This window comes from Trachypithecus francoisi, unplaced genomic scaffold (genome assembly GCF_009764315.1).
Source record: "Trachypithecus francoisi isolate TF-2019V2 unplaced genomic scaffold, Tfra_2.0 Lachesis_group14, whole genome shotgun sequence".
Classification (NCBI taxonomy): Eukaryota; Metazoa; Chordata; class Mammalia; order Primates; family Cercopithecidae; genus Trachypithecus; species Trachypithecus francoisi.
The window spans coordinates 26,691,837-26,707,869 of NW_022681459.1; the positions used below are offsets into that span (position 1 = coordinate 26,691,837).

The window sequence follows — 16,033 nt, forward strand, 5'->3', positions numbered from 1 at the left end:
CCCAAATGTATTTAACATATAACCCTTTACTGCGGGGCTCTGAGCAGTCGTTCTTCATGAAAGATGAAGCATTTTTGCTTGTAGCTCATTACAAATAACTTCAGGGAAGTATCAAAGCGAAACATGCGAACAAAAATACCTGTAGATGACAAACAACTTAAAATGGGTGTCATTCGTTGCTTATAATTTTCAGAAGTGAAAGACTAGAAAGTCATAACAAGAATACTACGTTTGATGAGAAAATTTGTTGTTTTCTGTGACATGCAAAACAAACTATAAATTCAACCCCCCAAATTACTTACAAACATAATCATTAGCCCTATTTCAAAGAATACAAAAAACATTATATCTAATTTACAACAATAAATGGGCATAGCAAAAATCTTGATGTAATTATTCAGAGACATAATATACTCTGAATATACCAAGCATATGATAAGAATATCAAGAAACGAGATGTAGTGGGTCTGGAGTAGGTCCTAACATCTATTTATTAATAAAACTTTATGAGTAGGTGACAGGAATTCCCAATTGAAAAATACTGTTGTAAAACATGCTTGATTCAGATTAAAGAAGGATCAAGTTAACATTTAAAACAACTGAAGTTATGGTTGATGACTTAAACCCCTGTTGTCTGATACCAGGCAAAACAACAGTATAATTAATGTCTTTTTATTTTTATTTTTTATTTTTGAGATGGAGTCTTGCTCTCTTGCCCAGGCTGGAGTGCAGTGGCACAATCTTGGCTCACTGCAACTTCCGCCTCCCAGGTTCAAGCACTTTCCTGCCTCAGCCTCCAAAGTAGCTGGGATTACAGGCGTGCGCCACCACGTCCAGCCAATTTTTGTATTTTTTTAGTAGAGACGGGGTTTCAGCATGTTGGCCAGGCTGGTCTTGAACTCCAGACCTCAGAGAATCTGCCTGCCTTGGCTTCCCAAAGTGCTAGGATTACAGATGTGAACCACCACGTCCAGCAATCAATGTCTTTTAGTACATTAATTTATTCAGGGGAATATTATTATACCAATGAAAGATATCCAATTATATAGGCAATTAGATTTCCCCTTAATTGACAGAGATATACACAGCCATAACAATATTTTTTTGTTTCTGTTTTTTGAGGCAGGGTCTTGCTCTGTCTCCCAGGCTGGAGTGCAGTGGCCTGATCACGGCTCACTGCAGCCTCGACCTCTTGGACCCAAGCGATCCTCCCACCACAGCTTCACTGGTAACTGGGACCGCAGATATGCACCACCGTGCCTGGCTAATTTTTGTATTTTTTGTAAAGACAGAGTTTCACCATGTTGCCCACACTGAACTTGAACTCCTGGGCTCAAGCGATCCTCCCACCCCAGCCTCCCAAAGTGCTGGGATTACAGGTGTAAGCCATCATGCCTGGCTGTCGTAGCAGTGTTAAAGTGTTACCTTTACAGATTGCTGTTGGCATGTAACTCCTCAGTGCCAAAGCTTATACATCCCAGCGAGGGCTGTCCTTCTCATGAGAACCACATTAGGAAGTTCTAACATTCCAACAGCCAGACCAACATGGCTCAAAAGAGGTTTCAAATCCCTCTATTGGAGTCATGGTAACATCTTCTATTGGAAGATGGATTTTCTTGTAGAACACATTTCAGTCTAATGAATAAGGCAGGGATAATATATCTGGATCATGTAACTTTTGGCCAAAAGTGACTTGTGATGAAAAGTTCTGAAACTCATTTTCCGGTATGACTAGTGAGTTCCTATTGAAAGCAATTTTGAGTAATGGCAAAATATTTAAGTAAGTGTGGCATTTCCCAGTGACCTGAAGGAGGAAGGCCAAACTGGACAGATGACAGATGACTTCACTTGAAGGAGCACAAAAGGAAGAAGCGGAAGGAGATTTGGGGGAACATTTGTTGAGAAGCATAAAAGATATGAATTTGGAGCACAAAATTCATTCAAAAGATGTTCTGGAATTTTCTAATTTGAAACTACAAGATGGATCCTTACTGCAGGAAAGGGTATCATACCTCACCAATTCATTTAGTCCTATGTAATTAATCCTCGTTTCACTGGATCTTGGGCTAGTAGTCTCATGAACCCATCTGCTTCTCAACTAAAGTTCTGGAAATTTTGACTAAGCCCACTGGTATGGCCTCAGTTCTTTAAGCAATACCATCAGAACCTGTACCCCAAAGTTTCTAGCATATAATCCTTTACGACAGGCCTCTGAGCAGTCATTCTTCATGGAAGGTGACACATTCTGGCCTGTAGCTGAGCAGAGCTGAGTAGTCTGATACGTAACTTTATAGAGAACCAGACCTCAGAGTTCAAGGATGCCTTCCAGCTGTTTGACTGAACGGGTGATGGCAAGGTCCTTACAGCCAGTGTGGGGACATGACAAGGGCCTTGGGCCAGAGCCTCACCCATGCTGAGGTGTTCCTGTTCCTGGGGGAACCTCAGGAGTGATGAGATGAATGTGAAGGTGCTAGACTTTGAGCACTTCCTGCCCATGCTGCAGACTGTGGCCAGGAACAAGGACTAGGGTGCCTAGTCTTAAGATTAGGTGAAGGCCTTTGGGTGTTTGACAAGGAAAGGAATGGCACCATCATGGGCGCTGAAATCCGGCAAGTCCTTGTCACACCGGGTGGGAAGATGACAGAGGAAGAAGAGTTGCTGGTGGCTGGGCATGAGGACAGCAATGGTTGTCAACTCTGAAGAGCTCGTCTGTGTGATGCTGAGTAGCTGGGCACATTCCCAGCATCCCCTAAGCCCTGTCCTTTGCCCTGTGTGACACTGCGTATCTAGCCCCGAAGGCTGTCTGGTCACAGCACCCTCCCCATCTTGTCTCTCTTGGATGATGCTTGCCATGAGCATTCACCAATAAACTTGTTCTCTGTTCCCCCCAACCCAAAACCCTCAAACAAACAAACAAAAACTACAAGTTGAGCAACAGAGAGAGTGAACACTGTTCAGGCCTCCATTCAAGAAGACCGGAGGGAAGAAGGCATCAAACATAAAATAAAACACAAAGAAATAGAAATTGTGAGTGAAAGGCAGAAGTCTGCAAGTCAGATGCTGGAGACCTGATATGTGCACGAAAGGAGTTCCAGAAACAAAAAAAGACCAGATAGAAGAGAGCTAATCATTCAGGAGATGCCACAGGGTCTTCCAGTTGGAGATGCTGCTGCAGCTCCCCCACCCCCTTATCTTATGACTGCAGGAAAACTAGAAAGGGTGCTGCCTGAGGATCAGAAACTATGGGAGAATCCCTGAAAGGTTAGAAAGCAAAAACGTTCGGTTTGAAGAAGGAAATCAAGGTCCAAATGCCTGTCAGAGATGGGAGTGGCTCTATGGGCCCTGCACAGCCCCAGTGGTGTATTCCAGTTACAGGAAGGGCCTGGGCATGGGCTTGAAGCTTGAAAGGCAGAGCCCACTTCCATCCTGCTCTTAAACCTGGCAGTGGTCAACACAGTGGTCAACAGAGTGGTCAACAGGGCAGGGCAGTGAGCATTGAGTTGGGTGGGGAGGCACAGGAGGTCTGAGGGAGCTGTTCTTACTCCAGAGGGACAGAGAGAGGTTTAGATATTGGCAGTCAGCCTCCACCTGGCTGCACACTAGAAGTCTCTGGGGAGCCGTTAAAGCTATTAGGTTGGTGCAAAAGTAATTGCAGTTTTTGCCATTAAAAATAGTATGCCAGGGATACATTCGAGATCAATTAAGACAGAAGCTTCTTGCAGGGAACTCCCAGGTGAACTTAATGTTTTATCAATGTTGAGAGCCACTTCTGTAAAGGAAAACATTGAATAATAGTGAAATCAAGAATTGTAAACTATCTTGGAAAAATCTAGGAGTTCTGGTATCACTAGTGAGTTCATCACTGTGGATGGGGCTATATGAGAAAGGAGATATGTGAAAATATCCTTTACAAGGATAGTGTTCGTGGATGAGGGATATGGCAAAAAGAAGGGAGATAAGTCTAAGTGTTCCAAAGGGCGCGTCTCAATTGCAGGTGAACCATCTTGATGGGAACCCATGTATTGTGTAATTGTGAATGTTAACAGAGAATTATGTTTAATGATGACTATCATAAATAGGAAACTAAACAGTAGTGAAATAGAGAAGCATTTCAGAACATTTATGTTAATGAGGCTGGGGGGCAGAGCTGAGGAAAACAGAATGAGAGAAACTTTAGCCAGCAAGAGTAAGGAAAGGAAAAAGCATAAGAGAGAAGACAGGCTGTCATGAATTAATATAGCAGAAGCAATTGAACTAACTATATCAGTTGTTCTAATAAATTTGAAAAGGCTAAAATTTCCTAGAAGAAAAGAAACTATCAGTTTGGATGTTTGCACAGCTGTTCCACAGTTGAGAATATCTCTGACTATGATTGTGCATTTTTTATTCCTCCCTTTAATCCTGTCAATTTATTCTTCTTGTATTTTAAAACTCTATGTTATTAGGCACATTAGTATTTATGATTGTTATAGCTTCCTGATGGATTGACTTTTTTGTAATTATCAGCTGTCTTTTACAATTTCTGATAATACCCTTTGTCTTTATATCTGTATTATATGATAATAAAACTACTCTAGATTTCTTTTGCTTATGGTTTGCCTGGGATATTTTTTCCATTGATTTCCTTTCAACTTCCTATGTCTTTGTTTCTATAATGTCTTTTGGAAACAGGATCTGATTGGGTTTTGTGCATTTTTTTTTTTTTTTTGAGACAATCTCACACTGTCTGGAGTGCGGTGGCATGATCATAGCTCACTGCAGCTCGACTTTCCTCCCAGGCTCAAGTGATCCCCCTGCGTCAGCCACCTGAGTAGCTGGGACTACAGGCATGCACCGCCATCCTCAGCTGATTTTTAAGTTTTTTATAGAGAGAGGGTCCCACTAGTTGCCCAGGCTGGTCTCAAACTCCTGAGCTGTAGTGATCCTCCCTCTTTGGCCTCCGAGAGTGCTGGAATTATAGGCATGAGCCATTGCACCCGGCTGGTCTTGAGCATTTTAATTCATCTTGATAATCTCTGTTATAAATTGGAGTATTTAGTTCATTAACAATTAATCATTCACATAATTGTGTTTATATTTACTGTTTCATTGTTTTTTCTATTGGTCTCCATATTTATTTATTTTATTTTTTATTTTTATTTTTAGAGACGGAGCGATCTTGGCTCACTGCAACCTCCGTCTCCCGAGTTCAAGCGATTCTCCTGTCTCAGCCTCCCAAATAGTTGGAACTACAGGCGGGTGCCACCACATGAGGCTGTTTTTGTATTTTTAGTAGAGACAGGGTTTCACCATGTTGGCCAGACTGGTCTCGAACTCCTGACCTCAAGTGATCCACCCACCTCATCCTCCCAAAATGTTGGGATTACAGGCATGAGCCACCACGCCCAGCCCCATTTCAATTTTTATTATTTAAAAATACAATTTCCACTGTATTTTTCTCCAGAGAATAGTTTTTCTTCAGTCTTTAAGGCCTCAGCTCCTTACATGGGCTTTGGTCAGGGTCATGGGGCAGCACCCGCAGGTTTAAATAGGGGTGGAGGTGTTCGGTCCTTGCAAAACTTCACGAGATTTATTCCTCACTACTTTGTTTTAATATCATCAACTGCACAACTCACACAGTAATGTAGTTTCAAGTCCAGCTTGGGAAGCACACAGGCATTGAATAAGCTTGCCTAGAAATGTCCCTGACTGCTGTGGTCTCCACTGTGTTTCAAATGACAATTTCTTAATGGCCTTGTTCTTGGGCGCACATCAGGTATAGTTCATGCAGCAAATAGGGTACACGTGGCCATGGCCGTGGCCCTTTTTGGTATGACCTTTGTTCCTTCTTTTATTTGTCATCTTGGAGGCACAGACTGGAGCTGGCCCCCCATTTTCATTCCTCTGTTTTATACTTTTTTGCTTTCTTTTGGGCTATATGAATATATTTTAGACTTCCTTTTTAACTTATCTATTGTATTTTTAACTGTGCCTCTTGGCATTATTTGGTAATGGTTGCTCTAGTCACTATAATATGTAAATATTTTTTAAATTTTTTATTTCCATAGGTTTTTGGGGGACAGGTGGTATTTCGTTACACAAGTAGGTTCTTTAGTCACCACTGATTTGTGAGATTTTGGTGCACCCATCACCCAAGCAGTGTACATTGTGCCCTATTTGTAGTCTTTCATTCCTCACCCCTTTCCCACCCTTTGCCTCTGAGTCCCCAAAGTCCATTATGTCATTCTTACACCTTTGTATCCTTATAGTTTAGCTCCCACTTATGAGTGAGAACATACAATGTTTGATTTTCCATTTCTGAGTTACTTCATTTAGGATAATAGTCTTCAATTCCATCCAGGTTGCTGCGAATGCCATTAATTCATTCCTTTTTATGACTGAGTAGTTTCCATTGTGTGTGTGTGTGTGTGTGTGTGTGTTTGTGTATCATATATATATACCTCACAGTTTCTTTATCCACTCATTGATTGGTGGGCATTTGGGTTGCTTCCATATTTTGGCAATTGCGCATTGTGCTGTTAGAAATGTGTGCGCAAATATCTTTTTTGTATAATGACTTCTTTTCCTCTGGATAGATACCCAGTTGTGACATTTCTGGATCAAATGGTAGCTCTACTTTTAGTTCTTTAAGAAATAGCCATACTGTTTTCCAAAGTGGCTGCACTAGTTTACATTCCCACCAGCAGTGTAGAAGTGTTCACTGCATCCATGCCAACATCTATTATTTTTGGATTTTTTGATTATGGCCATTCTTGCAGGAGTAAGGTGGTATCACATTGTGGTTTTGGTTTGCGTGGGCTTTGGTTGGGGTCATGGGGCAGCACCTGCAGGTCTAAATAGGGGTGGAGGTGTTCCCTGATCATTAGTGATGTTGAGCATTTTTGCATATGCTTGTTGGCCATTTGTACATCTTCTTTTGAGAATTGTCTATTCATGTCCTTAGCCCACTTTTTGATGGGATTTTTTTTTTTTCTTGGTAATTTGTTTGAGTTCATTGTAGATACTGGATATTGGTCCTTTGTCAGATGTATAGATTGTTAATATTTTCTCCCATTCTGTGGGTTGTCTGTTTACTATGCTGACTGTTCCTTTTGCTGTACAAAAGCTCTTTAATTAAGTCCCAGCTATTTATCTTTGTTTTTATTGCATTTGCTTTTGGGTTCTTGGTCATGAAATCCTTGCCTAAGTCAATGTCTACAAGGGTTTTTCTGATGTTATCTTCTAGAATTTTTATAGTTTCAGGTCTTAGATTTAAGTCCATGATTCGTCTTGAGTTGATATTTGTTTAAGGTAAGAGATGAGGATCCAGTTTCATTCACCTACATGTGGCCTGCCAGTTATCCCAGCACCATTTGTTGAATAGGGTGTTCTTTCCTCACTTTATGTTTTTGTTTGCTTTGTCAAAGATCATTGGCTGTAAATATTTGGGTTTATTTCTGGGTTCTCTATTCTGTTTCATTGGTCTATGTGCCTATTTTTATACCAGTACCATGCTGTTTTCGTGACTGTGGCCTTATACTATAGTTTGAAATCAGGTAACATGATGCCTCCAGATTTGTTTTTTGCTTAGTCTTGCTTTGGCTATGTGGGCTCTTTTATGGTTCCATATGAACTTTAGGATTGTTTTTTCTAGTTCTGTGAAGAATGATGGTGGTATTTTGATGGGAATTGCATTGAATTTGTAGATTGCATTTGGCAGTATGGTCATTTTCATAATATTGATTCTACCCATTCGTGAGCATGGGATGTATTTCCACTTGTTTGTGTCATCGATGATTTCTTTCAGCAGTTTTGTAACTTTCCTTGTAGAGTTCTTTCACCTCCTTGGTTAGGTATATTCCTAAGTATTTTATTTTTTTGCAGCTATTGTAAAAGTAGTTGAGATCTTGATTTGATTCTCACTTGGTCACTGTTGGTGTATAAGAGAGCTACTGATTTGTGTACATTAATTTCATATCTGGGAACTTTGCTGAATTCTTTTATTAGTTCTAAGAGCTTTTTGGAGGAGTCTTTAGGGTTTTCTAGGTGTTTAATATATATTCTTAATATCTCACAGTCTACTTAGACTTAATGTTATAACACTTCCAGGTAATATGCAGAAACATTGGCATCATATGCATCCATTGACTGTTTTCCCATACTTTATGCTATACTATCATGTGTATCACGTTTCCATATACCATCAACTCTACTATGTAATGTTCCCATTGAACAGTCTCTTTCTTCTTTTTTTTTTTTAGTAGGAGGTAATCTTTTGTGCTTACCCAGACTTTTACATTTCTGATACCTTATGAAGAGTGAAGTTTCCATCTGGTGCCATTTTCTTTCAGCCCAAAGAACTTCCTTTAGTCATTTAGCATTGTTTCGTAGTGCAGGTCTGCTGGCAATAAGTTCTTTAGTTTTCTTTTGTGTGAAGTGTCTTTACTTTGCTTTCATACTTGAATGATATTTCGCTGGATATAAAATTCTTAGTTGACAGGTTTTATTTTTCCTTTCAACACCTTGGATCTGTTTTTTTCCCTTCTGTCTTTTGATCTCCATAGTTTCTGATGAGACAGGAAAATAATTTGAAATCTTGTTTCCTGTAGGTAGTGTATCATTTTTCTCTGGGTGCTTTTAAGATTTTAATTTTATCTTTGGTCTTCAGCCATTTGATTATGATATGCCTACCTATGATTTCTTTGGTGTACTTATTATTATTGGGGTTTTCTGAGAGTCTTGAATCTGTGTCATTTACCAAATATAGAAAATTTTCAACCATTATATTTTCAAATATTATTTCTGCTCCATTTGTTTTCATTTCCCCTTCTGGCACTCTAATTACATATATGTTAAATCTTTTGTTATTATTTCACATTTCCCTAAGGCTTAAAATATTTTTCAGTCTTGTTTTTCTTTGATCTTCATATTGGATAATTTCTACTGATTTATTTTAAGTTCACTTATTTTTGTCTTTGTCATTTTCATTCTACATCCAGTCTAGTAAATTCTTTATTTCATATATTGTATTTTTCAATTCTGAAATGTTACACTTGTTTGATTTTTATAATTTCTATTTTTCTATTGAGAATGTCAGTTGTTTCATTCATTGCAAGCATGTTTGCCTTTACATCTTTGAGCATAGTTTTAATAGCTGCTTTAAAATCCTTGTCTGCAAATTCCAGCATCCACGTCTTTTCTGTGTTGGTCTTCACTGGTTGTTTTTTCTTCTGAGAATGAGTAACATTTTCCTGCTTCCTTGTATGTTAAGTATTTTGGATGGTATCTTGAACATAGTGAGTCTTGTGTTGTGGAGATTCTGTATTTTGTTACATTTTTCTGAAAAACATTGTCTATTGTGTTTGTTTCAGCAGGCATTTACTTTGTTGGACCCAAACAGCAAACTCTATGTTTCTAGTAGCAGCTATCCTGTTACTTAGGATACTTTCAATTGTACCAAGATCAATCTCAGTTATGAATCAGAGGGTAAAAGTCTCTGGTTGTTTTTTTTTTTTTTTTTTTTTTGGAATAAGGATCTTGCTCTGTCACCCAGGTGGGAGTGCAGTGGCATAATCATGGCTCACTGCAACCTCAGACTCCTGGACTCAAGCAATCCTCTTGTCTTAGCCTCCCAAGTAGCTGGTACTATGGGCATACATCACCATGCCTTGCTAATAAATTTTTTTTTTTTTTTGTAGAGAAAGGATCTTGCTATGTTGCCCAGGTTGGTCTTGAACTCTTGGCCTCAAGTGATCCTCCCACCTAGGCCTCCAAAGTGTTGGGATTACAGATGTAAGCCACCATGCCCCTTCTCAAAAGTCTAAATAAAATACTAGCAAAATATATTCAGAAATGAATTAAAGATAGTTCACCATCATCAAACGGAATGTATTCAGTTGCCATAATTCATTACATGAAGTGATTAATGGAGAAAAACCATATGATTGCACCTATAAGTGCCAAGAAGATATTTGATATAATTTATCAGATATTTCTAGTTAAGAATCAATTAAAATATAAGTAGAAGGAAACAACTTAAAATATAAAATACATTTATCAGAGGTAATTATAAATATCATAATGAACCATGCAATACTGAAGCATTTCTATTAAAATGAGAAGCAAGATAGGTATGCCTGTTATCACTATATTACTAAACATTGTTTTAGGAGCTGTAGTTATTGTAATAATGTAAGTCTTATGTATACAAGACATAGATAAAATTTAAAAATTATCTTTATTTGCATATAATATAATCGCATGCCTAAAAATCTTTAAAACTCTAGTGGAATGCATTAGAATTGATAAGATGGTTTATTAAGTTTCTAGATGAAAGAAAAATATACAAAAATTTGTACATTTTGTTTACATTAATAATTATAAGTAGTAAGTTAAAATGTAAGAAGGAAAAATATCCCATTCATGGTACTGATAAAAATCTGTAAAATGTTTAGGAACAAATTTATCAACAAACATACAGGGCCTCTATGAAGAACATAATTTAATTTTATTCTGAAGGACACTAACAAATACTGAAGAAATAAACCTGCAATGTTCCTGGATGGAATGACTTAACAACAAGGAACGAACATTTTCTAAATGAATAAATGTTTAGTGCTATTTCAAGCAAAATCCTATTTTTTAATTTTTGGAACTAAGAAACATTATCTTAAAATGTTTTTGGAATAATGATTGTCTGAGGGGAGCCAAGAAAATTTTGAAAAAGACTTTGTGTAACAACTTGACTTTCCAAATATTAAAATATGTCCTATAAGCTACAATGATAAAAGCAGTATATATTTATATGTATATCTGAGAAATATATTTTTATTTATATACATTTATATAAAATATTTTAATTTTTATTTTCATTGTATCAGTATTTATATGTAGGATAGTGTAGAAACATAAATTTATGTATATATTGTAATAAATGACAAATATATAATCTGGATTTAATGGGAAATGATGGTTTATATATAATATAGGCAAAATTTCCCATCTATCTGGCAGAAAAGAAATGTAGACATTGACTTTACATCATATACTAAATTAAATTCCAGATGGATTAAAGCTCTAGATATTAATAACAATATAAAGTAATAGGAGGATATTTTAGAGAATAAAAGTTAGATAAATTTGCCCATAAAAAGACAAACAACTTTTAGTAAAGGACAAACAAGTGAAGTAACAATGAGCAATGCATTCACTGCAATGTCTACAAAAAGAAAAAAATAAAATGGGCAAAACATATAAAGACAATGATTTGAAGAGGAAATAGAAATAGCTAAAAATTTATTAAAAATATGCCCTTATTTCCAATAATGATAAATGTATAAATGAAACAAAATATGAAATTCTATTTTCTCTTCAACATATTGGTAAACATTAGAAATAACAATCATCTTCGCTGGTTATGAGGATAAAGGAAAAGGAGACACTTACATATCACTGTCTGGATATGAATTGCTGCCACCTTTTTGAAAACTAGTAAGAATAACCTCACCATTTTATTCAGTTTAGTATAGTGTTATTTGTAGTAGAAGAAACATACAAACATTCAGAACACCCATTGACTGGGGAATGTATGAATAAATTATTATATATTTAATATGAAGCAGATGTTAAAAATAATGATTCAATAGGATCGATCATATGAATTAACCTGGACAAATGTCCATGGTACATTGAGCTAAAAATGAAGTCATGCAAACTGTGTTCCCATTTCTGTTTCAAAATCACAAAAATAAAAGAAAATGACAATCAATTCCCCCTAAAATAGCCTTTATGTATTAGGATGCAGAGGTACCTATCACATTTTTAATACTGATTATCACAGGAGGGTGGGATTGGAGGGTGTGTGTGTGACTTAATTTGCTCCCACGAACTTGCAGTGCCTCTGTAATAAAAATAACCTGATATTTTAAAAGGCTGGAATCCATTTTGTAAGTTGAAAGAGCATCAGGGAGGAGGTGTAGACCTAGTCCTTCCCCTAACCCACAGTGTGACATTTTCTGCCTTTATTTTCCTGTCTCTGAAGTGTGGGGTAGTAATGACTGCCCTACCTACTTAGTGAAGATAAGATTAAGGATGAAGACAAATATAGTTTGAATAGTTAAGACATTGAAATGCAAGCTGCTGTCCTTAAGAAAATTCTCAAACACTCTCACTTTACATAATGCAGGTGACAAAATCACCCGAGGAAGCATCATCCCTTCCCAATGGCGATGTAGTGGGAGAGGCACCGAGCACCACAGAGGTAAGCGCCGGTGTCTCGAGCCATTGTCCCCATGCTAGTTTCCTCAGAATGTCTACTGGGTCCTAATATGTGTCTCTCTCTCTCTGTCCATCCACCCATCAGTCTATTATCTATCCATCTATCTAATCAATCGTCTATTGTCTGTATCTATCCATCCATATTAGTCTGTTTTCATACTGCCATAAAGAACTGCCCAAGACTGGGTAATTTATAAAGGAAAGAGGTTTAATTGACTCACAGATCAGCATGGCTGGGGAAGCCTCAGGAAACTTGCCATCATGGCGGAAGGTGAAGGAGAAGCAAGGCACCTTCTTCACAAGGCAGCAGGAAGGAGAAGTGCTGAACAAAGAGGGAAGAACCCCTTATACAACCATCACATCTCGTGAGAACTCACTCACTATCACGAGGACAGCATGGGGGAAACCGCCCCATGATTCCATTACCTCCATCTGGTCTCTCTCTTGACATGTGGGGATTATTACCATTATGGGGATTATAATTCAAGATGAGATTTGCGTGGGGGCACAAAGCCTAACCATATTATCATCCATCCATCCATCTATTATCTATCTATCTATCTATCTATCTTTATTTCTATCTATTTATCTACCTGTGTCTGTCTGCCTGCCTGCCTGCCTACCTACCCATGTTTGTCCATACATCCATTCCTCTGTCCGTCTGTTTATCTATCTGTCTCTGTACATTATCCATCCATCCATCCATCCATCCATTCATCCATTTATCCATCTATATATGTTTATCTGTCTACTTTATCTTTCTACCTTATCTATCTTCCTAATTTTTTTTTTTTTTTTTCTTGAGACGGAATCTTGCTCTGTCGCCCAGGCTGGAGTGCAGTGGCCGGATCTCAGCTCACTGCAAGCTCCGCCTCCCGGGTTTACGCCATTCTCCTGCCTCAGCCTCCCGAGTAGCTGGGACTACAGGCGTCCGCCACCTCGCCCGGCTAGTTTTTTGTATTTTTTTTAAGTAGAGACGGGGTTTCACTGTGTTAGCCAGGATGGTCTCGATCTCCTGACCTCGTGATCCACCCGTCTCGGCCTCCCAAAGTGCTGGGATTACAGGCTTGAGCCACTGCGCCCGGCCCTTCTTAATTTTTAATCTATAAAATTATAAGCCTCCCTCCATACAAGCAATAGAAAACACTGTGTGAAGATAGGATTCTTTGAGTCTCTCCTCATCAGCCTGAAGTGGGTGAATTGAAACTCTTCACTTAGGCAGTTTGTTACCCTGCAATGCACATAGGGTGTATCTTTGACTCATCCCAGCCGGCATTTTGGGGTTTGGAGATCCTATGCTCTAGTTGCTAAGTGACCTAATGAGTGGGCAGTCTATGTTTGCTTCATTTATATACTGTGTGTCTAAATAAAGCCACAGCATACGTGGCCTGGTTTTTTTTTGTTGTTGTTGGTGTTTTGGAGCTCATATCCTGACTTTCCTTTATGACCAGGGATCAGAGAAGGCTGAAGAAGGTGGAGAAACTGAGGCACAAAAAGAGGGCAATGACGATGCGGGCAACCTCCCTGAAGCCCAGGAGAAGAATGTGAGTGTGCACTTTTCCACATCAGTTTGACTGGATTCTCTGCTGTTCAGTAGAGACTTTTACAGGGCTTGTGCAGCCTGACTCTGGGCACAAGCAATCAGAAAGAGACTGAGTAGCTGCGAGTTTAGCTGGGGAGGAAGCAGGTAATTTCTACGGATGTGTTAAGCACTGGGGTCCCGGTGCAGAGAGGGCTAAAGGGAAGACGAAGGAGCCTGAACCTGGGCCTGGAGGGAGCGGGTTAGAGAAGGCTTGGAGAATTTGTTGTGGTATTGTTATGGCTAGGTTAGGTGCATGCTCTTTATAAACAAGGGCCCTTTCTGCTTAGTTGTGATTAATGACAGACTCCTAGCTTACACCCACCCAGGACCCCTGCCCAGTGGGGAAACAAAGCTAAGGGGGTTCAGTGTATCTGGGGGAAGACAACAGGAACTTGAGGATCAAAAGGACTCCTTGGGGAGGGAAATTGACACTCAGTGAAGTTCAGTCAGGGAAATAGCAGATCCTGGTGAAGTCACATGATTAATTCTAAAGGGGTTCCCTTACAGGAGCAGCAGGATAAGGAGTGGGCAATGTTGGGGGACACTGTGCTTCTGTGAGTGCCAAGCTGAGATAATGGGGGATGGGTTGGGCTACTTCTTCAAGGAGTTCTGAAAACGTGCTGGGAAGCCAGGTGCCAAGGAAGGAGCCTGGTGGGGCTGGGAATGGGGTGCAGGCATTGGTCTGGGCCTCTTTGGAGGAGAATCTCAGAGGCCTTCTCCACTGGGTCAGTTGCAGCAAAGACTATTTTCGAACCCTGATGGTTTGCTAATTTATTTATTCCAGGAGAGGTGTGGGAGCTTTTATGAGAGCTGGACCCTCATTCACCAGATAAAATGTGGCTAGAAAGGGGCTGAGACCCACACCCACACTATGGAAAAAGGGGTGTGGGGCTGGGCATCGATTTGTCTTTACCTTAAAGAATTTAAACTGGGAGGGGCTAGGGAAGGAAATTCCCAATATTTAGACTTATATTTGAAGTAGACTGCTATTTCAAAAGTTGATATTACAACTCTGAAGTTTTTGTTTTAAAGAAAGACAAAATCTTCAATCTTGACCTAGAAGTTAGATGGTGTTTCATGGCAGCCTATGTAATTCAGAAACAATACTTTAAAAATTAAATATAGTGACAATTTCATTATCTTGTAATTAAAAAAAAAATCTCCGTTTCACAATTTGAACTTTGCATGAGTTGCCTGATGCACCCTTACAGTCATATTGATGAATACTTTCAAGTTGAGTTTGCTTCTCTTAAGATATAGAGACGAAGATGAAAAGCATTGCACTCCAGCCCCTTTCTCCCATGGGACCAGCAGGGAGGTAGCATGTTTATAATCAGATCCTGCCTCCTGCAGCCAGGGTGGGCACTGCTTCAGCTTCTCAGCCGCTGGGCTGGGTTAGTTCTATGAAGTGATGAATCACCCAGCTTTTACGTTCTCTTTGCTACTACTTTTAAAAATTGTGAGCCTTTGACAAAGTCAATTATAACCTTGTGAATCCTGATAGGAATTAAAAAAAACATTTTTTTTGTTATTTTCATGTGGGCCATGGTGAAGAAATGACCGTAAGTGAAAAATATTTTTATTTTAGATGAATATATTGCTAACATCATATTATCAAATTCACTTTTCAACTCTTTAATACTATTTATCCTACAGAAAGACAGATTCTGACTTTTTCCTGTTTGAAAACCAACACATGCTCTTTGATTTACTTTAATTCAATTAAATTAGAAAAACCCTCTGTGATTGTCAGTAAACAGATGAAAAATGTTGTAAAAACATGATTAACCCTTATGAGTATATATGAAAATAGACTGAACTTTAAAATTTAAGAAGGAGACAAACACCACTTAGATATTTAGAATGCTTTGCATTTTGTGCTTCAAGAACTTGCTGGCTTGTTTTGACGGTCTTTGGTTTGTTGTTAAAAGCTGAGATGGGGCCGGGCACATGGCTCACGCCTATAATCCCTGCACTTTGGAAGGCAGAGGTGGGCAGATCACTTGAGGTCAAGAGTTTGAAACCAGCCTGGCCAACATGGTAAAACCCCGTCTCTACTAAAAATACAAAAATTAGCCAGGTGTGATGGTGCATGCCTGTAATCTTAGCTATTTGGGAAGCTGTGATGGGAGGATCACTTGAACCCGGGAGGCAGCAGTTGTAGTGAGCTGAGATCGTGCCACTGCACTCCAGTCT

The 16,033-nt window shown here is 39.0% G+C and overlaps 1 protein-coding gene across 1 annotated transcript in view; it reads left to right on the plus strand.

Annotated features, from left to right (window-relative positions):
* SH3BGR (SH3 domain binding glutamate rich protein) overlaps nt 1-16,033 on the plus strand; it is a 52,240-nt gene that overhangs the window by 23,698 nt on the left and 12,509 nt on the right. The window contains exons 4-5 of the mRNA XM_033232508.1: nt 12,164-12,238; nt 13,707-13,799. Coding sequence (XP_033088399.1) covers nt 12,164-12,238; nt 13,707-13,799 — 168 coding nt within the window. The remainder of the gene's footprint in view (nt 1-12,163; nt 12,239-13,706; nt 13,800-16,033) is intronic.